The sequence below is a fragment of the Ovis aries genome, chromosome 15, assembly GCF_016772045.2.
Source record: "Ovis aries strain OAR_USU_Benz2616 breed Rambouillet chromosome 15, ARS-UI_Ramb_v3.0, whole genome shotgun sequence".
In the NCBI taxonomy this organism is placed as follows: Eukaryota; Metazoa; Chordata; class Mammalia; order Artiodactyla; family Bovidae; genus Ovis; species Ovis aries.
Window position 1 is genome coordinate 42,841,603 of NC_056068.1, and position 25,649 is coordinate 42,867,251.

Genomic DNA, 25,649 nt, shown 5'->3' on the forward strand with positions numbered 1-25,649 from the left:
GTCAGTCATCTGATCATCCTTCCAAAATGGACCGCATTTTACACAGCTGAGTCTTATGCTCCACTTACACATAATGTGGGCTTTTATTGTATTATCTACTTGATGGTCATCAGCCAATCTTTTCTTCCAACCCAGACCTACTTCCTGGGTCAGGCCAACATTTACAACAACCTATTGGATATCCTTGAGGGGGTTTCCCTGATAGCTCAATAGATCAAGAATTTGCCTGCAGTGCTGGAGACCCGGGTTTGATCCCTGGGTTTTAAAGATTCCCTGGAGAAGGAAATGGCAACCTACTCCAACATTCTTGCCTGGAAAATCCTATGGACAGAGGAGCCTTGCGGGCTACAGTCCATGGGGTGGCAAGAGTCAAACACGACTTAGCAACTAAACCACCACTGGATAGCCTTACTTTAGTGACTTTTAACCATGTATGCATTTAAGAGACCGGGAGGATTTTTAATATACACTGATACCTGGACCTCACCTCAGTAAAACTGTGTCAGAATCTTTGCAGACAGTATCTGTGCAATCAGTCTGTTTTAAAAAGGTCAATCTGATATACAGCCACATTTGAAAGCACTACTCTACCTGCATATTCCAAAGATCATAGTGGCCAAACTTAATGTAGGCATCCCTCTTTGTGGTTGTTTAGTTGCTGTGTCATGTCTGACTCTCTTGCAACCCCATGGGACTGTAGGGTCCTCTGTCCATGGGATTTTCCAGGCAAGAATACTGGAGTGGGTTGCCATGTCTTTCTCTAGTGGATCTTCCCGATCAGGGATTGAACCAGCATCTCTTGCATTGCAGGCAGATTCTTTTCCACTGAGGCACTTGAGAAGCAGGCATCCCTCTGTAATCTAATTTGCCCATAAAACATTCTGAATGGCTAACTTTCAGGTAATGAGTCTATATTCCATTACTTTAGATGGGAAAAATAGTTTTCCCAATCCATCTAAAAACCCCAACCATTTCCCCCAAATATTACAAAAAGGCTCTTAACCCACCAAGAATGTCTGCATAATATGAAGAACTTAAAACACCATTTATGTAATTATTAACACTCTGAACTCAGCATGTATAAGTTTGTGTGTAATACACAATAATATCAGAGTATCGAATAGGAATTTTGTTTTCTTTCTACACCACAAACATGTACTATAAGTTCAAAATGAAATATCTTAAAAATATTTGGCCATGTGATGCAAAGAGCCAACTCACTGGAAAAGACTGATACTGGGAAAGACGGAAGGGAAAAGGAGAAGGGCGGGGCAGAGGATGAAATGGTTCAGTAGTATCACTGACTCAATGGACATGAATTTGAGCAAACTCTGGGAGATAGTGGAGGACAGGGGAGCCTGGCGTGCTGCAACCCAAGGGATTGCAAAGAGTCAGACACAACTTAGCAACTGAACAACAAATCTTAAAGATAGATAGAAAGCAATGCAGATTGTATCAGCATAAGACAATTTTTTTTCTAATCTACAGCCTTCTTTTCCAGGCCTCTGAGGTTTTCACAGGATATTCCACTTTCTTAGGAAACACAAATGTAGGCAAGATGATGGCAATAATGTATAATAAAAAAGTAATGTATAATATACAATGTGAGTATAAGATATGACTGCATTAGAAATATGACTACAGTGTATTCTATGTTCTCTCATTTAGACTCATATGCAACTTAAAATCTTTTCCTTTTATAGAAAAATGCATGTATCAAGTGGATTCATTATAGTGGGGTTTCAATTTGAATCAAATTATGAGTGAAAATTTTACAAACCATTACAGCAAATATACAGATGGTGAGAGTTCAGGTGGTGAGGGAAACCCAGAGAACTATATATTGCAAACCCACACTATTATCTTCCCTTCGAAACCTGGTCTTCCTCATGTTAGCATTATCACTGAATCTATCACACAAGCTAGAATGACAAGCTCTTCTCATTCCTCATGACTAAGTTGGTCATCAGGTCCTCTGCTGATACCTCTTCAATGTCTTTCATTTTTATCCTCCTCCATCTCACTCACTTCACATATTCCAATGGCCCTTCATCAGTCTCCTTGCCTATGGCCTCATCTCCCTTTAACTTCTTTCTGTAGCACTGACAGAGTAATGTTTTTCCAAAAAAGTACATTTTCTTTAAATCTTCCTTCCTCACTATCCACAGCAGTATCCAAACTTATTAATGTACCATTCCCAAGCAGTATCCAAACTTATTAATGTACCTTTCTCAAAGTAAAGCAACTGCTATAGATGCCTGAAAATATTTCCAGAGATATCTAGGGTCTATAGAATGTAGCCTCAGAAATACTACCTTACACAATTAACATTCCATTCTAAGTGTCTTTTAATTTTGAATTATCACAAGTTTACTCTTAATATGAGTAATAAAAATACTACACCAAAAATTTCTTATAAAACTAATGTATCCTCTCATTCTTCTCTCCAGTCTCATCAAAAATACAACCACCTGAAACTAATACAAAACTGTAAGTCAACTATATGTCAACTATAAAAAAATACAACCACAAAGCCGAGCATCAAATTAAAAGCTTTTGTGCTGTAAATGGCACCATCAAAAAAGTAAAAAAAAAAAAAAAAAAAAAAAAAGAGAGAAAATATTTATAAAAATTGGATTGTGGTGATGGTTGTACAACCTTGTGAGTGAGTGAGTGAAGTCGCTTAGTCGTGTCCGACTCTTTGCGACCCCATGGACTGGAGCCTACCAGGCTCTTCCATCCATGGGATTCTCCAGGCAAGAGTACTGGAGTGGGTTGCCATTTCCTTCTCCAGGAGATCTTCCCCACCCAGGGATCCAACCTGGGTCTCCTACATTGTGGGCAGATGCTTTACCATTTGAGCCACCAGGGAAGACTCTCACAACCTTGTGAATATACCAAAGAAACAATGACTCATATTGTTTAATGGATGAATTGTACAGTGTATGGATTATATCTCAATAAAGCTGGTAAAAAATATATACATAGATACTCTGCAACAATTATGTCTATTACCCCTCCCTAAATCAACTGCCCTTGACAATGTTTCGTCTATCTCTGCATTTCTGATGCCTAGCAGGGGAACACACAGCAGACATGCAGTAACTATTGCATAAATAAATGTATAAATGCTAAAGTCAAGTTTGTTCAAGTTATGTAATCCACTGCTGTGGTGGGAAGGAGGAAAGAGATTCCTCCAAATGGTTTATGGGAGAGGCAGGAGTTAAAACTGAGCCTTGAAAGATAGAAGACCAAGAACTAGAGACTGTTACCTGTGTGTATTCTCACGTGGTTTTTATAATTGGTTGCACTGGCAAACGCCCTCCCACATCCTGGTTCTGTGCAGTAATAAGGTCTTTCTCCTGTATGTGTCCTAATATGCACTTTTCTAATATTTGATGTTGTAAAAGACCGACCACAGCCTTCAAAGTGACATTTAAAGGGCCTTTCTCCTGAAAACACAAAGGGAAATACATTAAATGGTACAAAAATACACAGATAATTAAAATGTATACTTCAATTCTGCTTAGGATCATTCATGCTCAGACTCTACAGCCTTTCTGTATTGAGCTTCCCTTTGTTTTTCTTGTTTTATTTTTTTCTGCAAACAGCACTGTCTACTCCAAACGTAAATTTAAACAGGAAAACCTGAATAGTATTCAAAACTCATCACTGATTACATGACTTTCCAAGACGGGAGTCATCCAGAAAGGCATACTAAAAAATGAACTGAGATAAGCGACAAAGAACTACATACCACCACAAAGAAATACAAAAGAAAAACAGAGTCAAGCATAAGGATTAAGTTAGAAATAGCCCTGGAATCCCCTAAAAGCTTATCTCCTCCTTTATTTATTCTATAACACTTAAAAAAATTTTTGGTCTTTTTAAAATCTAGTGTCTCATACATAATATACATTAAAAATACTCACTGAATATATTATTATTCTCAGGATCTTAGAAACACTTGCCTTTCATATAACAATAAGAGCATGAATGAAATAGAAGCAGGGACCTACAGCTTTGTTCCTGAACACTGTAAAGCCGATCTGGAATCATACTTGAACTAAAAGTTAAACACTGATGACGGGAAGAATCCTCCATGAAAATTTGCTAAATTATCTCAGAATACTTAGAAATATCTGGGGACAAAGTGGTAAGATTATGTTTAAAACATCTGCAGTAAATCTCAAACTAAATGACCTTATGCTATCAATATATTACTTAGTCAACAGCTTATAATAGCATCTCTTATCAACAGTTTCTGAAAGTCTTCTAACTCTAATCCAAAGCAAATAATTACCTTTATAACACCAATCCGCAAATAATCAAATACAAGGAGAGGAGGGGAGAGGAAGGAAGATTTGAACAAAGTACCCCTTAGGAAAAGGAGAGAAGGAATTTAAAGGGTAAGAAAGATGATCACAAGAAAGGAACAAGCCTTTCTTTCTGTGGGGCTGTAAGGACATCAGATTTTTTTCTTTTTTTAGGAGCAGCTTAAAGCAGGTGCTTCCCTGGTGGCTCAGACGGTAAAGCGTCTGCCTAAAATGCGGGAGACCCGGGTTCGATCAATGGGTCGGGAAGATCTGGAGAAGGAAATGGCAACCCACTCCAGTATTCTTGCCTGGAAAATTCCATGGACGGAGGAGCCTGGTAGGCTACAGTCCATGGGGTTGCAAAGAGTCGGACACGACTGAGCGACTTCAGCGTCAATGTCAAAGCAGGAGAAGCCATGCTAAACTGAGAAGAAATTGGGTGCCTTAGGTTCTGGTCTCAGTTGGGCTACTAAGTGGACATATAATCCTAGGTAAATAAGCCTGTTGCTCAGATAATTCCTGAAAACAGAGTTGGCGGTCTAGGGCCACTGCTAATCTTTTGGAACACAGAACCCACTGAGAATCTAACAATGTTACAGGCCCTCATCCTGGAAACAACAGACTGCTCAAATGGCAAACTACATGGAGTTTCATGAGTTTAAGCGAAGCCCTTGATACTGACTCCCTGAAGTGCTTCCTGAAACCACTTCCCCAAGTCCCTCCCTGCAGATGAAGAACTCCTCGCCTAGATAGAGTATTTCTTCAGACCAGTACCTGTATGAGTTCTGATATGTTTTTGTAGATCTCCTGAAGTTTTGAAAGATTTGGTACAATTATCTTCTGAACACCGATATGGCTTTTCTCCTGTATGAGTTCTGACATGACTTTTTAATCCATAACCTTTAAGAAAAATTTAAAAGAAACTTAATTATACAAGATTCCTGTAAGCATGCCCACTGAGACTAAGTTATTGAAAAGTACAGTAAACACCAAGGATATAATAGGCACACACAACAGAGTAACTACTGAACAGGTACTAGGGCATGACAGATCAGGACTGTCCTGCTGAAAATTCAACAGTTTCATCTCTGACTGGAAGAGACTATGTGTTTCTTTTTTTAAAGTGTCCCCAGGGGGGGCCTGGTGGGCTGCCGTCTATGGGGTCACACAGAGTCGGACACGACTGAAGCGACTTAGCAGCAGCAGCAGCCATCTTATTACATGTGCGTTACTCATACTCCAAAATCTTGAAGCAGAATGGAGGCATGGAGTGAAGCAGAATTCAGGAGGCCTGGCACCACTCCTGGCCCTGCTACATGCGTCCCAGGGCAGGACCCATCCTACTGCTAAGCCCCAGATCATGGTCCCCCCCTGAGTCTGTCCTAATGTTAAACTCTGAGTCAGTGTTACTGCTCAGCTTTTGTGTTTCTTACTAAAAGAAAGTAGTGTGTGGAGTGAAATATGAACACAATAGGCAGAAACAGGTCTGAGGAGAAAAATGAGAACACAAAGAGAACAGATCAAGTGGAACAAAAGGAAGAAAGGGAGAGACTGGAAAACTAGTTACTGCACACCCACTAATTCAGACCAAGGCAGGCGGTCAGTTCCTTCTTCTGACCTGTCTCTGCTTGACTCCCGAGTAGAACCAAGAAACATAACTCGAGGTTTTACCTGTTGCAAATGCTTTCCCACAGCCTGCATGCTCACACTGGTAAGGCCGGTCTCCTGTGTGTGACCGCTCATGGACCTGTCATTAAAACAAAAGCATAAGTCTGCTTCCTTGAGGCATTCTGCAGGTAGATGGTCTCCACAAAGACTTCCTCCTTGCCCTCAACTGCTGAATTATTTTGTTGCTTGTATATTATTTTTGAAAGATAGAAGATAACTTTTCTCAAAAACTACCAATTCTCAATATAGACCAAGTGCTTTATGTTAAGATGTACTCATTTCAAGTAAGGAATAGGAATATTGGAGGTGTGAGCTTTTCTAGACTGCTCAAAGCTGTTTGTACAGAACATGTACCTGTTGGGAGCTAGGAGTACAAGGAGACACTACACAACATAAGGTTAGGAGTGTGGAGGCTGCTGCCAAAGGGGCCTTGATCTGAAGCAAGGCTTCACCACTGACTGGTGGTGTGACTGTGGCATCTGCCTTCTCTCAGCCTCAAAGTTCTCTCTGTAAAATGGGGGCATAATAGTACCTACCACAGAGGGCTACTGTGACAAATGAATACTCAGACAATGCCCGATATTTACTGAACTTTTACCACTTGCCAGGCCATTCTCTTCAGTACTTTACAGGCACAGAATTAACTTAATTCTCACAGCTACTCATTGAGGGAGGTATATAATCTTTATGGTCTAATATTGCAGATAAGGAAGATGAGGTACTACGAGGTCAAGTAACATGTCAAGGGAGAAGGCAATGGCAACCCACTCCAGTACTCTTGCCTGGAAAATCCCATGGACGGCGGAGCCTGGTAGGCTGCAGTCCATGGGGTCGCTAAGAGTCGGACACGACTGAGCGACTTCACTTTCACTTTTCACTTTCATGCATTGGAGAAGGAAATGGCAACCCACCCCAGTGTTCTTGCCTCGAGAGTCCCAGGAATGGTGGAGCCTAATGGCCTGCCATCTATGGGGTCGCACAGAGTCGGACACGACTGAAGCGACTTAGCAGCAGCAGCAGCAGCAGCACTGGAGAGGGAGATGGCAACCCACTCCAGTATTCTTGCCTGGAGAATCCCGGGGATGGAGGAGCCTGGTGGGCTGATGTCTATGGGGTCGCACAGGGTCGGACACAACTGAAGCACGTAGCAGCAGCAGCAGCAACATGTCAAGGTTACATACTGATAGGCAGTAGAGATGGGCTCTGGGGCTGCTATTCCAAATATGCTAAATGCACACTTCCTAACACACTGTAAGTTATTCAATAAAAGTTAGCTATTATTTTTAATGAGTGATGGTATATTGTATTTAGCTTCAATCAAAATAGTTGGCCTATGTATTTGACAGACAGGACAATCAACACCAACTTTTGCTAGATTGCAGCAAATCACTGCAACGGAGTGATTATATCCACATCTCCCATATAATTACATAAATTTCACATTTGAGAAAAATTTATTCAACTATGTAGAGGACCTATCATATGCTCTGACATATGCTGGACACGAGGGAGACAAAGATGAAGAAAGCAGAGTCCTAGTCCTCAAAGAGTTTATTTCTAAAATCTGCACAGATTTTTGTGTGTATATGAGTATGAGTATTTGTATCTTGATAGGTGGGGGAGAACAATGGTATCTGAATACTACATCAAGTTGGCGTTTAATGTCCTAGGTATCCTCATAACTAGACACAGCGTTCCTTCGTATATACCTTAAGATGGTGAGCTGTTGTATATAATTTTCCACATCCGTCATAGCCACATCGAAAGGCCTTCTCTCCACTCTGTTGAGATTTAGCAGTTACTCTTGTTGCATGTCCTTGTAAGACAATCTAGATGAAACAAAAAGTACAATTTTAAGTATTTACACAGAAATAAAGTAGATGAAGTTACAATTCTCAGAAAAAAAAAAAAATGTGGGTTTCCAGACTCAGGTCATCATTTTATGAAGATTCTATCATCCTCAGCCAGTCGGGTTAGTTCTGTTATGTGGCTGAAGTCAGCAGCTCTGGAAGAAGTCAACAGGAGATCCACAAGGGGGCATATCAGCACTCAGATTGGAAACTGAAACTTAAGCCAGGCAGCATACATTGGTCCGTTGTATGCAACTGTTCCTTGACAAAGTGTGTGCGTGCATTTTTTTACATATTTAAAAATTCTGAAACTTAAAAAATGATATAATATGTATATGTAATAATATTTTTGGAAATATAATGTGCTAAGTCACTTCAGTCATGTCTGACTCTTTGCGACTCCATGGACTGTAGTCCGCCAGGCTCCTCTGTCTATGGGATTTCTGAGGCAAGGATACTGGAATGGAGTACCATTTTCTTCTCCATTAAAATACAGTATATATATAAAATAATGCTTTTAAATATATATATATATGTACGTATGTTCTAAGAACAATGTAAAAGTCATTTTCAATTTCAAAAGCAATGAAAAAGAAGGGGTTAGACCATCTGAGTCACCTGTGGGAGACATCAGAATCCATATGATGCTAGTCTGTGGGGAAAAAAATGACTCAGATGGTAAAGAATCTGCCTGAAATGCAGGAGAGAGACCCGGGTTTGATCTCTGGGTCAGGAAGATCCCCTGGAGAAGAGAATGGCTACCCACTCCAGTATTCTTGCCTAGAGAATTCCATGGACAGAGGAGACCGGCAGGCTACAGTCCATGGGGTTGCAAAGAGTTGGACACGACTAAGCAACTAACACTTTCACACTATCGCTTTAGAAGATCACTTCTGTGGAACTGAACACCGTAAGACTTTAAACAATTGCACTGATGTCAGAGGTCTTTTTTGGAGAAGGAAATGGCAACCCACTCCAGTATTCTTGCCTGGGAAATCCCAAGGACAGAGGAGCCTGGTGGGCTACAGTCCATGGGGTTGTTAAGGGGCAAACACAAATTCGTAACTAAATTGCCACAGAGGTTTTTTTAAAGATGATGACCTATTTTAGAAATTAAGTTACCATGAAACTTGAAGAATGACTTTCTACTTTGTGGGCATGTGGTGATGGTGCTGCCACATCCTATCTGTGCAGACTGTCGTACTTGGCTCAAAAATAACTCTGCCAAAAGCTGTTTTATATTGTAAAGATTTCAAAATAATGGAGCAAATATCATCATGACTGATGAGATACAACAGATGCTAAAAGCTGAGAGAGAAATCTGAAAATAAAAGACACAACAAAGTGAAACAGATGACTCTACTGGCCTTTTTTCAAAGAGCTGTAAGAATCTCTTTTGTTTCTATTAAAGAGAACTCTCGGTTCCAAAAGAGGTTCTGTCACACCCCCTATCACTTGAACATCAACATGGAGTTTTTGGTAAATAAAAATTTCATAAATATATTTTCAATTGCCTGGTGCTTTTTATTCCTATTCTTTTTTCTTTTTTTTCATATTTATAAACCCTGTGTCGAAGGAAATGACTATGCTTCATGGAATCTGATTCTGGTATCAGAACTGATAAAAATTAATTTTATTTATATTGCTAAATATTTAAGCTTCTAAATAATGAATGTTCCCTCCATCTTCAGGTTTCACCTAGATATTTTTAAAAATCTGCACAACACTATGATTTAATATATTTCATTTATTCACAGGATATATTTAGATTAAATAAAGTTTTCTAGGGTAGATAATTTTAAATTTTTATTTACCATACTGTAAGGGAAGGCTGAGCACCGAAGAATTGATGCTTTTGAACTGTGGTGTTGCAGAAGACTCTTGAGAGTCCCTTGGACTGCAAGGAGATCCAACCAGTCCATTCTAAAAGATCAACCCTGGGATTTCTTTGGAAGGAATGATGCTAAAGCTGAAATTCCAGTACTTTGGCCACCTCATGCGAACAGTTGACTCATTGGAAAAGACTCTGATGCTGGGAGGGATTGGGGGCAGGAGGAGAAGGGGACGACCAAGGATGAGATGGCTGGATGGCATCACTGACTCAATGGACGTGAGTCTAAGTGAGCTCCGGGAGATGGTGATGGACAGGGAGGCCTAGCGTGCTGTGATTCATGGGGTCGCAAAGAGTCGGACACGACTGAGCAACTGAACTGAACTGAAGGGACAAAACAACTTTTAAAAATCATTCTGCTGTTTTGGAATGGAGCTGTCTAAACTTTGGGAATGGTCAGGTCCTCATCATTCTAAGTGGGAATGGCAGTCTTCATCATTCTGAGCAATGATCTACTACAGCAATATACACTTAAATGGTGGCGGGTGGGAGGTAAGGGTGTGGAGGAGTTACAGGGTTGGGGGGTGGGAGTGTGGAGGAGCTACAAGGGTTGGGGGGACAGAGAGAGCCCCGCATTAGAGGGTAACAGTACAGAAGGTGTGGTACAGTCTTCACAAAACGGACACGGATGGCTATACAGAGTCTTAGGCTTTTCCTTGAAACCGTTAAATCAATTAAAAAACAGTGGACTGGGAAGGAGAGGGTGAGATGTATGGAAAGAGTAACATGGAAACTTACATTATCATATGTAAAATAGATAGCCAACGGGAATTTGCTGCTGTATGGCTCAGGAAACTCAAACAGGGGCTCTGTATCAACCTAGAGGGGTGGGATGGGAAGGGAGACAGGAGGGAGGCTCAAAAGGGAGGGGATATATGGATACCTATGGCTGATTCATGTTGAGGTTTGACAGAAAACAGCAAAATTCTGTAAAGTAATTATCCTTCAATAAAAAATAAATAAAGGATCAGGAAATAAAAGGAAAAACAAGCAGTGGATCTCAGTGTCATTGCTGAATTACAAGCTAGTAATTATCTATGTTCATGTATGATGGTATATTAATAAATGTTGCAGGGCACAATTTTCTAAGTAAAGGTAGGCTTATGTTGTTAAAATATCTAGATAAAATATGGGCACACTTCCTAATGGGTGAAGCTTGAAAGTATCTTTACAAAAAAAAAAAGATATAACTCCACATCTTCTCTGCCTAGGAAATTCCATCCTTCTAAATCCATGATGCCTGTTCTCATCATTCTAAACAGAGCAGATTCTTCAAATCCTCAGCATCTCTGTAATATTTAGCTTGTATCATGGACTTGGCACTTGATGCTGCTGTCTTATTTTAAAGAATTTGTATTTCCTTTTCTTCCCTATTAGCCTAGCAGTTCCTCAATGTCAAAGTCTCTATCATATATGCCGTCATACCTCACAGTGCTAGGGTAAAGGGTTTATACCACTAACTATACAAGCATAATTCAAAGGAACTAAAAATCTTTTGGGGGGTGTTAAAAAAGTTCTAGAATTAAAACTGTGGTGATCACTGTTCATCTCTGTGAATCTACTAAAACCACTGAGTTGCACATATTAAACTGGTGAACTGTAAAGTACGTGAAATATATATTAGTAAAATTAAAAGGAAATAAATGGTAATTTGAATAAGAAAATTTGTCTTATTTCCAAGAACCAGAAGAGTCTCTATGATTCCCTTAAAAAGTAACCATTATTTTAAAAATTTCACAGTGATTTTTTTCTGATTATAATAGTAACACATATACACTGGGCGAATTTGGTTACCACAGCAAAGAGTAAAGAGAAAAGTTCAAGTGAGCTATAATTCCAGCATCCCAAAAATAACTGTTAATATCTTGGTTTGTTTCTATTTAGCAGTTTTAATATACATATATATATGTTATATATATATTAGTGTATAAGTTTTATTTTAGCAGAACTGGAATTAAGCTTTTCACAAATTTTATTTTATTTCTTTTTTTTCTTTTTTAAATTTTAAAATCTTTAATTCTTACATGCGTTCCCAAACATGAACCCCCTCCCACCTCCCTCCCCATAACATCTCTCTGGGTCATCCCCATGTACCAGCCCCAAGCATGCTGCATCCTGCGTCAGACATAGACTGGCGATTCGATTCTTACATGATAGTATACATGTTAGAATGTCATTCTCCCAAATCATCCCATCCTCTCCCTCTGAGTCCAAAAGTCTGCTATACACATCTGTGTCTCTTTCCCTGTCTTGCATACAGGGTCGTCATTGCCATCTTCCTAAATTCCATATATATGTGTTAGTATACTGTATTGGTGTTTTTCTTTCTGGCTTACTTCACTCTGTATAATCGGCTCCAGTTTCATCCATCTCATCAGAACTGATTCAAATGAATTCTTTTTAACGGCTGAGTAATACTCCATTGTGTATATGTACCACAGCTTTCTTATCCATTCATCTGCTGATGGACATCTAGGTTGTTTCCATGTCCTGGCTATTATAAACAGTGCTGCGATGAACACTGGGGTACATGTGTCTCTTTCAATTCTGGTTTCCTCGGTGTGTATGCCCAGAAGTGGGATTGCTGGGTCATAAGGTAGTTCTATTTGCAATTTTTTAAGGAATCTCCACACTGTTCTCCATAGTGGCTGTACTAGTTTGCATTCCCACCAACAGTGTAGGAGGGTTTTCACAAATTTTAAAGGCAGAAATTAATTGAACATGGGACTCCAAATCATGAGAACAGAGTTCTTGCTGTTTCCTCCTCTTCCTTTCTAAAAGCACCAAGAAGTTTATCATCTCCCAGGTCTAAAAGATTAAGCCCAACAGCCCACACTTTCAGACCAGGTGGTGGCAGCACTTTATACTGGAAAGGCCCACACCTGAATCTTTTCTGTTATTCTCTCCTAGGACAAGTTTCATTTCTGGCATGAAACAGATTATCAGAGGTTTGGCATTTAATTTAATTAAGCCAAAACAATGAAGTTAAGACTGAATTAAAAACCTGTTAGGAGGATTCAAAATGTTTTCCAAAAATGTACTTGTTTCTGCTCTTATCCTAACGTCCACAGCTCAGGGATGGTGACATAAGGGGCAGAAGCTCCAGTTTTGGAAGAACTGCTAGGGACTGTAAGTCTCTGTCAGCATGGCAGAAGTGAGGCTGGTAACAGAATTTTTTTATTTCTAAACCAACTGAAGTCACTAGCATTGACATAATTTTATGAGAATTACTAGTAAGCACTATGTGCAACAGAACTATTTCCACTAGTAGCTCTAACTATCCAAAACAGACCCGGCATAAAGGCATTCTTGCAAAATACATTAGGATGAGTACCCATAGCAACACCAACTAGCAAAAGGAACCTCTTAAAAGAAAACCATTGAAATAGCAATGCAATAAAACATACAACGGGCTTCCTAGGTGGCTCAGTGGTAAAGAATCTGCCTGCCAAGCAGGAAACCTGGGTTCGATCCCGGGGTCAGGAAGATCTCCTGGAGAATGGCAACCCACTCCAGTATTTTTGTCTGGAGAATTCCATAGACAGAGAAGACTGGTCGGTTATAGTCCATGGGGTTGCAAAGAGTTAGACATGACTCAGAGACTAAACAACATCTGGAAAAATCTCCAAATAGCCAAGAAACACATAGTCAAAAACCTTTTATATCTCCATGTATAGAATGTTTGAATGGAATGGGAAGCCTCTCCTTTTTTACTGGAAATGTTTCCTTATAAAACCCTTTATCTCTCAATCACAACCAACATTTATCTTTTCAGTTCTCAAACTATTTTATTCTTTTTGGAACTTGCTTTATGTCTACCTCTCTCTTATCCTATTTCCATACTAACTTCCCTTTCCAACCACCTCTGACTCTACCATGGCAGAAGTTCTGAAATAACAAATATCTGACAAATGACTGGTTAAGTACCTACTTCAACAATAATAAATGATATGGCCCCTGCCTTGGTAGGGTTCTCAGTCTAGCTAGTTAAACTGTCCTATAAATGAAGGACAATAATAGAATATAATAATTGCTATCACGGCAGCCCACGCAAAGTTCTAGAGGGATAAAATTCAAAAGTTGGGAGAACTGTAGGGTAGGGCAAGCTGTCTACAGAAGAAATCTGGAGGTTGAAAAAGAGGGGTGGGAAGAGCAGTCCAGGCAGTAGGAATAGTATCACCAAAAGTATGAAAGTGTGTCTGGAAGAAATGGAAACTTAATATAAGAACATTATATCTATATAATAGAATCAATGCCATAAAAAAGAAAGGGAAGTTTAAGCCCACATTTGGGAAAAGTTTTAGGTATCATTCTGGAGTGCAAACCTTGATAATGAAAGTAAATGATACTAAAAAATTTAAAGCAAGGGAATGACCAAGATCAGCTCTGTGTTTCAAAAGAGAAAACTGGTAATGGTGCAGAACACAGTGAAAGAAAGAAGAGGCAAGGAGGCTAACACAAGCTTGCAAAAGCCTAACCATGCAGTGATGAAACCACTCCTAATTCATCACACCCAACCATCCAGTGATGAAACCAACCCAGGCCAACTGACTAATGGGAAAGAACACAACACGTGATTCTGCGGATACGTTAAGGACAAAAATGGGCAGAATTCAAAATTCGAAAGCTAATTAATAAACTAGGCCTAGGTATTTAAGTGGTCCTTGTAAAAAGAAAAACCACCTGGTGTGTTATCACAAGGGAAATATCTCAAGGGCCATTTAGAAGCTATTACCAGTGAATACTAATTGGCTTCTAAAACCATTTACAGAGAATGACTTCATTGCTATTTTATGTTTAATGTATGTTCTGAGAATTAAGAGATAACCTTAGCTCTGTCATAAATTCACTATGTGACCTTGTGCAAGTTATGCAGGGCCTATTTGCCTATCTGTATAAAGAATATATTATGGTTGATTCATGTCGATGTATGGCAGAAACCAATATAACACTGTAAAGTAATCATCCTCCAATTAAAAATAAATAAGTTTTTAAAAGGAACATATTATGTGAAATCAGTGGTATTTTTCCTTTCTTAAACTTTAAGGAGTCAAACTCCATTGTCAGATGAAATCTCACACAGCATTCACTTACACAGTGTAAAATCAGATAAATGCATTCTGGCCGCTGCCAGCAGAATTTATGCAGTTGTAGAGTGATAGACATAGGACAGAGGATAACTGGTACCTTTTGCTGCCTCATTCAGTAAATTCAATTTACAATAATGGCCTAATGCACACAGCAGATACAGTTTTTATTTTTTGCTGTATATAAACTTGCATATTAGGATGTAAATATATTCCTTGGGAGAACAAAATGAAAGCAATGGGAAATATTTTTTAAAGTATGTTCTCTTTCAAAAGGAATACTAGAAGTATGGCAACAGAGGGACCTTTAGGGAACCACGGGACATGTCAGCATTGCCAGGAAGATTTTAAAAAACAAAAAAATTCTTCACTGGTTTTATACAATGAATACTACAAGGTAGTGGTCCTTCAGTTTTTAAAAAAATTTATTTGAAGGACAGTTGATTTACAATGCTGTGTTAATTTCTGCTGTACAGCAAAAGTGATTCAGTTATACATATTGGGTTGGCCAAAAAACTTGCTCAGTTTTTTCCACACACTGTAACTAAAAACCTGAATGAACTTTCTGGCCAACCCTATATCTATATACATATTTTTCCATTATGATTTATCACAGGATAATGAACATAGTTTCCCATGCTAAAGCAGGACATTGTTTATCCAGGTCCTTCACTTCTTATTTTTATGTCTCTTTATTTTTGGATTTCTAAATATAAACATGAAACCATGATTACTTAAAAAAAAAGTATACAACAGCTATCTGTAGAGTAAGATATGGTCTTCATTCAGGTTTTTTTTTCTTTATATGTCTCTGATTAAAAAAAAAAAAACACTAAAAATAATGTATATATATTTTAAAATCCTGGGTTTCATCCCAGAGCTACCAACAGAATCTCTGGAAGTTGGTCTTGGGTTATTTTGCAAAAGTCCCACAGCTCAAACTCATGCTGGCCTTTGATTAATAACCAGTGATATAATACAGTCCTTTAGGAATGAAAAAAAGAGCCTAAGAAAAGCAAGGTTCACTTGCTCAAGATCACATAGCTAGATAAAAGTACTGAACATACATATGTTTTGGGTTTTTTTTTGGCTGCCCTGCACAGCATATGGGATCTTAGATTCCCAACCAGGAATCACTTCTGTGCCCTTGCCCTGAAAGTGCAGTCTTAAACCACTGGACCACCAGGGAAGTCCCCAGAAAATATATATGAAATGTGATCCACATTCAAACTGTCTATACTGAATGAGTTTTGTGATAACTATCCAACCCATGTTCTGGGAGAATCTGCCACCCTAGCCATAGACCTTGATAATCAGGGAAGATGGCATACCTAAGACCAATGAGGTATACCTTATACGGCCTGGCTTAAAAAGTCAAGCTGAGTCCACAAATTCTCCAGGGAAATCTTGACTTGCTTGTGGGTAGTAAACCTGAGAAAGCATGGCTATGGTGAAACCAAATGCACACTCAATGAAGGTGCAGAGGAAGCCTGTCTGCAGACAAAAGAAGGGAGCAGAGATGCCATGGAAGAGGGCAGAAGAAGGAAAAAGGAGGAGTGATATCAGCCTCCAGTCCTGATTCCTTTGCAGTTCTGGTTCCTGTGAAGTATAGCTGTTCCAATTCTTAGTTTCTTATAAGATACATTCTTACAACATACCTCTTTTTTTCTTGAGCTAGATTGATGGGCTTTCTGTGTTATCTAGTTATTAGAGCTTTGATTAACTAAAACCGCCAAGTCAGGGAATTTCCTGGCAGTCCAGTGGTTATGACTTGGCTCTCTCACTGCAGGGTCCCTGGGTGCAATCCCTGGTAGTGAACTAAGATTCCACAAGTTCCATGGTGTGGCTTAAAACAAACAAACAGCTGCCAAGCCAAAGGACTTTGATCTCCAATATAAATAAAACTGGTTTTTAATGAAGTCAAAACTGATGGAAACCATGAACAAGGGCCTTGGGTTCTTATAGAACATGTAAAGGCATCAACAATGTTTCATAATGCTTGCTGCTGCTAAGTTGCTTCAGTCGTGTCTGACTCCGTGCAACCCCAGAGATGGCAGCCTACCAGGCTCTTCTGTCCCTGGGATTCTCCAGGCAAGAATACCGGAGTGGGTTGCCATTTCCTTCTCCAATGCATAAGAGCGAAAAGTGAAAGTGAAGTTGCTTAGTCGTGTCCGACTTCGCAATCCCATGGACTGCAGCCCACCAAGCTCCTCCATCCATGGGATTTTCCAAGCAAGAATACTGGAGTGGGGAGCCACTGCCTTCTCTTATGTATTACCTAAAATACTAATCAAATGAAACTCTCATTTGGTCTTCATAACCCTATGAGATGAGTAAAGCAAAGGCTATTATCCTCATATAGCTAATAAGAAATCTCAGATACAAAGAAATTAAGTCATTTGCTCACAGTCACACAGCTACTACACAGCAGGATGGAAGCTTGACTCAGACCTTTTTTTTTTTTTTTTTTTTACAAATCACATGCTACTTTAATACCGTACTGTTTTCTGCTTAACTAAGGGTGGTGCATCATAAGGGTAATCACAACAGCTACAGCCTCCTCAAAACACATACATCACATCATCCGTATAGTCCTTACAACTGAACACGTGGACATCTTTAAATAGATGAGTGTTTTCACAATGAGTTCTACTGACATTGTGAACAGAATAATTCTTTATTGAGGTGGGCTGTCCTATGCCTTGCAGGACATCTACCCAGCAGATGCCCGACACCTGTAACAACCAAAACTGTCTTCAGACACTGCCAAACGTCCCCTAGGGGCAAAACCACCTTCCCTTGAATGCAGATGCTTTTAATACTCTAGGTCTTTGCTGTCCTATGAAATCTGATTTCAAGTAAGAGGTCAGCTCAGCAGCACAACAAGTATGCTTATGTTATAGGTGAAAGAGAAAGCTCTATACTATAAACATCACAATAGAAAAAAAACTAAAGCTTTAAAACAAGACTATAAAAAAAAATTTATTGTGTTAGGTACAGACCTCTTTAAAGTTCAGCCAGGCAGAGTTACAACCTCTTAAGCAACTCTGGCAGAATGACTATAGGACATTTTGACCTTTTAACACCATGTACTTGGCCCTCAACCTTAACTATGGTACACAATTTTTTAGAGGATGGAAGATTCAGAAACTTCTTGTCCAGCTCTTAACAGACATATGAGTCACAAATACAAACCACATATGTAATTTAAAATGTTCCAGTAGCTACATTTAAAAATGAAAAGAAATAGGTGAAATTAATTTCAGTAATTATTTATCTAGTATATCCAAAATATTATCATTTCAACATGTTGTCAATAGGAGACATTATTAAGAGATATTTTACACTCTTTTCTCATTAGAAGTCTTTGAAATCTGGTATTATTTTAGATTCACAGCACATGCCAGTTGTGACTAGCTACATTTCCCGTGGTCAGTAGCAGCCAGCATGCTCAAGTTATAAAGTGTGGCCCTCACAACTACTGAGCCTGTGAAGTGACTACTGAAGCCCAATCACCTAGAGCCAGTGCTCCGCAACAAAAGAACCCACCACAATGAGAAGCCTGTGCACCGCAACAGAGTAGGGCCCGCTCACCGCAACTTGTGAAAGCCCACGTGCAGCAATGAAGACCCAGAGCAACCAAAAATAAGTAAGCAAATTTTAAAAAGTGTGGTCCTGAAGCAATAACTTTAGGAATTAAATACGATAAAAACTCTTGGAAGAATGAAAAAAAAACAAAACAAAAAATCTGCTATGAGAGAACAGTCAACAAAACATTAGAACTAATCGCTAAGAACAAAAAGCAGCAGCATTAAAGCAAGAATACACTACAATGATTATATAAACTCCAAGAACGCCCACTCACACAAACACCTACCCTCAAACACATTTATGTGTTTTCACATAAATTCAAAACATAATCTTGAATTTTGAATTGTTCGGTTCAGTAGGGCTTCCAAAATGCTTCTGTGACTACTCTGTACTTAACTACAGTACTTGGGGAGGCACTGACTGCTGCTCTAGGCTATTAACTTGGTAAGGGACAGACAATGACTAGACCCAAGGTGAGCATCTGAATCAAGGGCAGCCGACCCGTGGCCATCTGCAGCCCAGGAAGGTGTCTGGTAGAAGAGGTTAGAAACAGCTTTGACCAGAAGGAACAATGATAATTAGCTAGGCTGGACCCTCTTTCTAAGAAGTTGAAAAGAGAAGTATTGAAGGAATCAATTGTAAGCAAAAGAAACAAACAGACTTAACAGCCAAAGTAGCAAAGTTTAATCACAGTAAGGGTGAAGGCCCAGAAAAAGGATTCACAGCCTGCCATGCGTGGGGCAGACAGAAGACCACCTGGTCTCCAAAACTGCCTCGGACTCCAGAACACAGGCTTCATCTGGATTTCTGTGATATTTCTACTTCTTTAGTGCCACTTTCAACCAGATCATGAATTCTGAGACCTGAGGTAGCTGGAGAAAGCTGTTGCCAAAGGCACACTGTTTTTCTGAACTGGTAAAAATTTCTCTAAAGAGGTAGTAAGTTTCCAATTCTTGCTTTCATCCCTAGAAGGGTCCAGAAATGCTAAGAGAAAGAGATTCAAATATAAAAAAGTAGCCTTACACACCTGCATTTTTTTCTCTTGCTCATTTTCTCCGATTATTCCTGAACCTGTTACACCTTCACTTCCATCAATGGACACCTGTAAGAATAAAACAAAGTTAAAAAACTTTTAACATATTGATAACTGTTTAGGCTGGGAGATAAGTACACGGGGATTCTTGTTTATTTTTTGCGTATGTTTGAAAATTTTCATGATAAAAATTAGGGGGGACTTTGAAACTATATAAATGATATAATTTCAATGCAGGGAGAAATCACAGCCCCTCTGATGTAAAACTTAAGATGCTCCTTCACCTTTTCCAATCTCTAATGTCTACTTCATAATTCATAAGCAATTCCATCTATATACCTCATTGTTTCTTTTATGGCACTCATCCTTGAATTTTTGTGTGTGTGAATTACCTGTTACCCATTTCCCTTCTATAAGCTCTTACTTCATTCCTTTATTTTTACTCAAATATTTCTTTCTACCCTTCACTTCTTTTAGGATAAATGCTGACCTTCTCTTTGATGCTGTCTCATTTTGACTTTGAGATTTCTAGTTTTTTTTTTTTCTTTTAAAGAAAGATAAAAAAGCTGAAGCTCCAGTACTTTGGCCACCTGATATGAAGAGTCAACTCACTGGAAAAGATCCTGATGCTGGGAAAAACTGAGGGCAGGAGGAGAAGGGGGCAACAGAGGATGAAATGGTTGGATGGCATCACCCACTCAATGAACATGAGTTTGAGCAAACTCCAGGAGATGGTGAAGGACGGTGAAGCCTGATGTGCTGCAGTCCAGGGGGTTGCAGAGTTGGACATGACTTGGTGACTGAACAACAACAAAAGCAGCTCTACCTGGGATGTTCTTGACATTGTAAAATGCTATACCTTTGCTGCGTACTGTTCCAAAGCACTGATGGTGTCGGGGTCAATGGCGGCATCCCCAGTGTGCAGACCTGCCACTGTCCCATCAGCTTGAATTGCCAAGATGGTGTCAGACTGTGGGACTTGCACTGCATGGTGGATGTAAGCTGTGGTGCCATCTTCCAACTGAACTGCCTGTAATGCACTCTGGTCATAACTATCTGAGGGAGTGGAAGAGAATGGCATTAAATTAAAGGCAGTGTGATAAACAATTACATGTTTAAAGGAAGCAGGGAATGAAGTTTTATTGAGCAGCTACTATGAGCAGGGCCCATGTGCTTTATGTGTGTATTTCACTCAATCTTCACAATTATTCTCTAAGGTGGGTATACTTATCACCCTATTGTACAAATGGCAAACTGAGGCTTGAGGAAGTAAAGATACTTTCTTAAGACCCCAAAAATAAAAAACTAACAAGTAACAGTCAAAAGCATTATGCAGAGAAACCAGGATCTGAACTTATGTCAGTATGACTCCATGTTTTTTTTCCCTCTAAATAACTGTACCAAGATGCGCACAGCATTGTTAAATAATAAATCTAGCCAATTACAGTGAACCTGTGATCAACTTCCACTGCTAAAGAAAAAAAAGTCAGTTTACTTTTCCTCAACTTTAATAAATTTACTTACAAATTAAAATATTCGAAATTTTTAAAAGTTTTTTCTTTGGTTTCACAACTAAACAGTCTTTTAAAACATTAACAATCATTCTATAATAAAACATTTTATAAAATAATAACAATAATATTTATTGAGCATTTACTTGGTGACAAATATTGTTCCAAGTGCTTTAGATGTTTGTATATTTTGTCTTTACAACTACCCTGTGATGGGGATGTACGTTATAATTTTCATTTCAGATGATGAAACTGAAGTACAAGAAGGGTAAATAATTTGCTCAAGGGCACACAGCTAAAAGACAGCAGATCCTTACTGGAACCCAGAGAGTCTGGCTGCAGAGCTGTGCTCATTGCTCCTATGCATTTCACCTCAATTCCCTGATCTCCCCTACACAAAGTTAATACTCATGAACATTTTGCCATATTTACTTCAGATAGTTTTAAAATTTTTATTTAGTTTTAAGGGCCAACCCAAGGGGCAAAGGACCTTGCTAAAGACAGTACATTTAGAAGGAAAAAGAATTCACAATTTAGCTTTCAAATGTTTTAATTTCATATTTTAAAAGCAGCCTCTATTTGAAGTTTTCCCAGGAATCAGGGTTTTGCTAGTCCGAACTGCTACTGGACAACTTAAATCATTATGAGAGTTTTATTAGACCGTGCCAAAATCTGCCATCTTATATTTGAGAGAAGAATTCTTCTTTTACATAAACCATTTCAGCAACTAAATAAAGGTCTTATTTTTCCCACACCCCACTTCTGCCTTGTTTTATTCAAATGTTCAAAGCTAATTTACCTTTGGAGGTATGGTGAATAAATGCTGTAGTTCCATCTTCTAACTGCACTGCTTGCCCATCTTCTAAACGCAAACTGTCCCCTGCTCAAAAACAATGCTTACATTTAGATCCCATGTTATCCAAGTATATGCTGATAACTCAGCGGCAACAGAGTCAATAAACCGTTAAAACACATCATACAAACATAAGCTTGCTTTAAGGATCCTTGAATATAAATAATTTCAGCAAAGCTGCTCTGAATAAGTGTTTAAAGGTAAAAAGATATTTACAATACTTGAGGAATATATACCAGGGGATAAGGAGAACTGAAAGAAGGGAAAAGAAAGAAGAAAATAAGAAGACATGTAGCATTTAGCTCAAATAATAGGAATATTCACTTAAAACTGTTGCCCATTTATCTCCAGAGTACAGTCTAGTAACTTCTATTACGTCTGAGAGAAAGTCTCAAGTTAAAATAGTCTTTAGATCCTCTCTTTGACATCTACCCATCTCTCCTTTCAGGAGGACTAGAGATAAGGACCAAGTTAAAGTAGTAAGAGGCACCTGGAGGCAGAAAATACTGAAGTTTGAGAATCAGGAAGGTGAGTGAGTATCAAATACTTACTAGTTTTAGGTATGGGTACATGTTGAACATAGGCAGCAGAACCATCCTCCAACTGAATGACCTGACCATCTATGAGTTTTCCATCTAGAAACAAAAGATTTAAGCCAATAAATTAGCACAAGCAAAAAATTTAAACTTCATACAATTTCAAAATGATATCAACTATAAAAACATACACTACTTAAGATCATGTTCATCTTGCTTCTTCCCTCAAATGTTCTGAGGCAATTCAATAACACATCCAGTGATCCTACAGAAAGCAGAAAAGCCTCCCTCAGCCATTCTTCCTCCCCTCCAATTTTCAATTAGTTCAAGAGGAAGAGTGGCTCATCATAGCAAGCTACATGAGTCAAACCTCCATATACCTTTCAGAACCACTTAGGAATAGGGACCCTGACAACAGCAAAGCTGAAACTGGGAAGATAGAAAGATATATCAGTGCATGCAAGGCTAGTTGTCATTCTTATCCTTGGGGGCTACAAGTCCCTTGATTATGCATACATATGCTCAGCAGGTTTCCATAAAAACAAGAAATTTGAGAACTAGGCTATTTCTCGGCGCAGAGTAACCACTGATTTAGAAACAATGTTATAAAAGCAAAACCAAATGTCTATTTCTATGCATATTTTGTAAAAACATTAAATCGTAATTTAAAGTGATAAAGGTCTTACTGATAATAGGTCAAGGACACTAACCCCCTCTCCTTTTCCTCACTACTTCTGATAGAGTATGTTCCAAATATCTCAAAAGGTTTCCTCAAATTATCAAAACAAAATTTAAGTTAAACTGAAATGACTTAAAATTACCACATGCAATATACAGTGTCTTTAGGAGGGGTTAGGAAAAAGTATAATTGCTAGGTATTCCAACTCTGAGGTTATGAATTGCTAGTAATAACCAATGGGCTGTGTATGAAGCACATACCTTTAGAATTGTGCTGTATATAAGCAGTAGAACCATCAGCAAGTGTTACTGCTTGTAGGCTTACACCTTCCATGTTTTCTAAATTGTCACCATCTATTACAAAACGAAAGTTATTTTCTTTAAATAACTATCATATGTGCATGCTGTTTTAAGTTTTTTAAGTAAAAATGAATCAAAAGGCAGATTGCTTAACTTAGACTCAAGTGGACTTTCTTAAAGCATTTACAAAAAAATATTTCTACACCCTACTGTACCCAGCATCCACACCAAGATAAAAATGCTCATAAAAAGGCTTAGCTTTGCGTTGCCTTTAGCTAAGGGAGGAGGAACAAAGTAACTATAGTTGTGAGTTTCCATTTTCCCTTAAGATAAATATTTCCAAACCCACACGATCCCTTAAGATAAATATTTCCAAACCCACATGATCCCTTCAAATGAAACTGCTCACCTGCCACAGTTACTGCCTCTGTCAGGCACAGGGTAACATGTTGAGCCTCCATTCCTCCTCCAGGAAACTCTGTCATTCCCTGAGAATCTCGATTTATCTGGGCTAACAACATTTTCTACCTTGAAGAAATATGCAGGCATTGAGAACAAAAAACAATGTATTTATAAAATAAAATCTACAGAGAATATTTATGAACTATAAAAACCTGCTAAGGAAGTTAAGAGTGTTTTGAAATAAGCTGAAATTTCACTTAATATGCAGGGTAAGAGTATTAGCCCAAAGTCCAGAGCATGCTTTTAATAATTCATCAGAAAATTACTGAGCACACTGACAAGTCTTGCCCATCAGTTCTGTACCATGTCTAAAATTCCTGTAATTAACATTCTTTGGGTTTAACATGGCTGAATATTTCCACTTAGAATCCATGAATGTACTGAGTCCATTCTGCTGACATTCTTCAGAAATCTATCCTGAATCTGGCCACTTCTCAGAAGCTTCACCATTACCTCCCTGATCCAAGCCACTACCATCTTACCCTGAGATGTTACTGCAACCGCACAGTAATTGGTCTCCCTGCTTCTACTGCGACCTCCTTCACAGTCTCCTATCAACACGGCAATCAGACTGCCCTTTTTGAAGGGAAAAGTTAGATCTTATCTCTCTTCTCAAAACTCTCTGATGATTTCTCATCAAAGTCAAAAGTCCTTATGCTAGCCTGTGAGGCCAATGGTCTTGCCCCCACTTTCTACTGCTCTACGTCTCATTCATTCCATTTCAGCCAGGCTGGTGCCCTTGCTTTCCCTCTAACATAGTGGATGCTCTGCTGCCTCAGGACCTTTACATTTGATGTTCCTTCTGCTTGAAACAGTCTTCCTGGTATCTTCATTATTACTCTCTCGTCTTCTTCCAGTCTTGTTCGATGGCACCTCCATGAGAGCTTCCTTATTTACCTCACTGCAAACTGTATCACAAACCCTCAATGATGATACACTCTATCCTTCTTTCTTCCTTTATACTTCCGCACAGTACTAATAAATGGACATTACATGTATTTACTTATTTTGTTTGTTTCTTATCTATTTCTCCCTCTACTAGAATGGACAGGGATTTTTATCTGCTCTCCTGACTAAAGTGCCTATAAAGTACCTGGCACACAGTACACAATAGGTGCCGAATAAGTGGATGCATGAATGGCTCTTTAACCAATCTTCACCATAACCCCGTCTCCCTTTTCCCACCTCCAGGTCTCATAACTTCTGTGGGCCTTGAGTTGTCTCTAACAGAAGCTGGGATAATTTAGCTGCTTTAAGCCAGGGAACTGGACCAGAGCATCTCTTGAGGGCCTTTTCAGATCTAAAGATCTAATTTCAGCTGTCAATATTTAAAAGGGAAATATACAGATATTAGTAATATTTTACCATTATATTTATGTTTAGGACTAGAAGATTTTCATTTTTATAAACACTATAAACTGTACCTTCTTTGGATTAAAGCCAAAGACTATGGTTTAGACTCACAGAAAGCCAGTCAAGGGCTGACTTCTCAGGGATTCCTGAAGTATTTATAATCTATATCTGTTTATAAAGCACATGGAAACTTCAATTACTTCCTTGCTACTTCTAAGGACTAACAGAGAAGCCTTAAAGTAATAATGGTACTCTGCTCCCTGAGTTTAAGACTGGGACAGGCTCATTTTCAGAACAAGTACTGTCACTATATAACAGAAATAAGACAAGGAAATAGAAGGGAAAGCACCTATAAAAATGTAGTAAGTACTGCATGATTTTTACAGTATACATCTAGAAAGAGAATTTTGAAAAACGCAGATTACAAGTTAATTTGGGTCACAATATCAAAAAATGTCCATTTGACCATAACTCAAGCATTTGTCCTTTTCAATTATTTATAAATCTCCAAATAACTACA

The 25,649-nt window shown here is 38.8% G+C and overlaps 1 protein-coding gene across 7 annotated transcripts in view; it reads right to left on the minus strand.

The window, feature by feature from the left end:
• The window catches only part of ZNF143 (zinc finger protein 143), a 61,093-nt gene that overhangs the window by 19,443 nt on the left and 16,001 nt on the right, over positions 1-25,649 (minus strand). For 3 of the 7 annotated variants that reach the window (XM_004016165.6, XM_042233071.2, XM_060399923.1), the window contains 10 exons: positions 23,724-23,842; positions 23,276-23,368; positions 22,352-22,435; positions 21,747-21,830; positions 20,296-20,492; positions 19,431-19,505; positions 7,694-7,813; positions 5,988-6,063; positions 5,091-5,216; positions 3,273-3,452 (listed from right to left, as the gene is read on the minus strand). In XM_004016165.6, the coding sequence (XP_004016214.1) occupies positions 3,273-3,452; positions 5,091-5,216; positions 5,988-6,063; positions 7,694-7,813; positions 19,431-19,505; positions 20,296-20,492; positions 21,747-21,830; positions 22,352-22,435; positions 23,276-23,368; positions 23,724-23,835 (1,147 nt within the window). In that variant the 5' untranslated portion in view covers positions 23,836-23,842. The remainder of the gene's footprint in view (positions 1-3,272; positions 3,453-5,090; positions 5,217-5,987; positions 6,064-7,693; positions 7,814-19,430; positions 19,506-20,295; positions 20,493-21,746; positions 21,831-22,351; positions 22,436-23,275; positions 23,369-23,723; positions 23,843-25,649) is intronic. The other 4 variants (XM_012095790.5, XM_060399922.1, XM_012095789.5 and 1 more) reach the window with 2 other exon arrangements.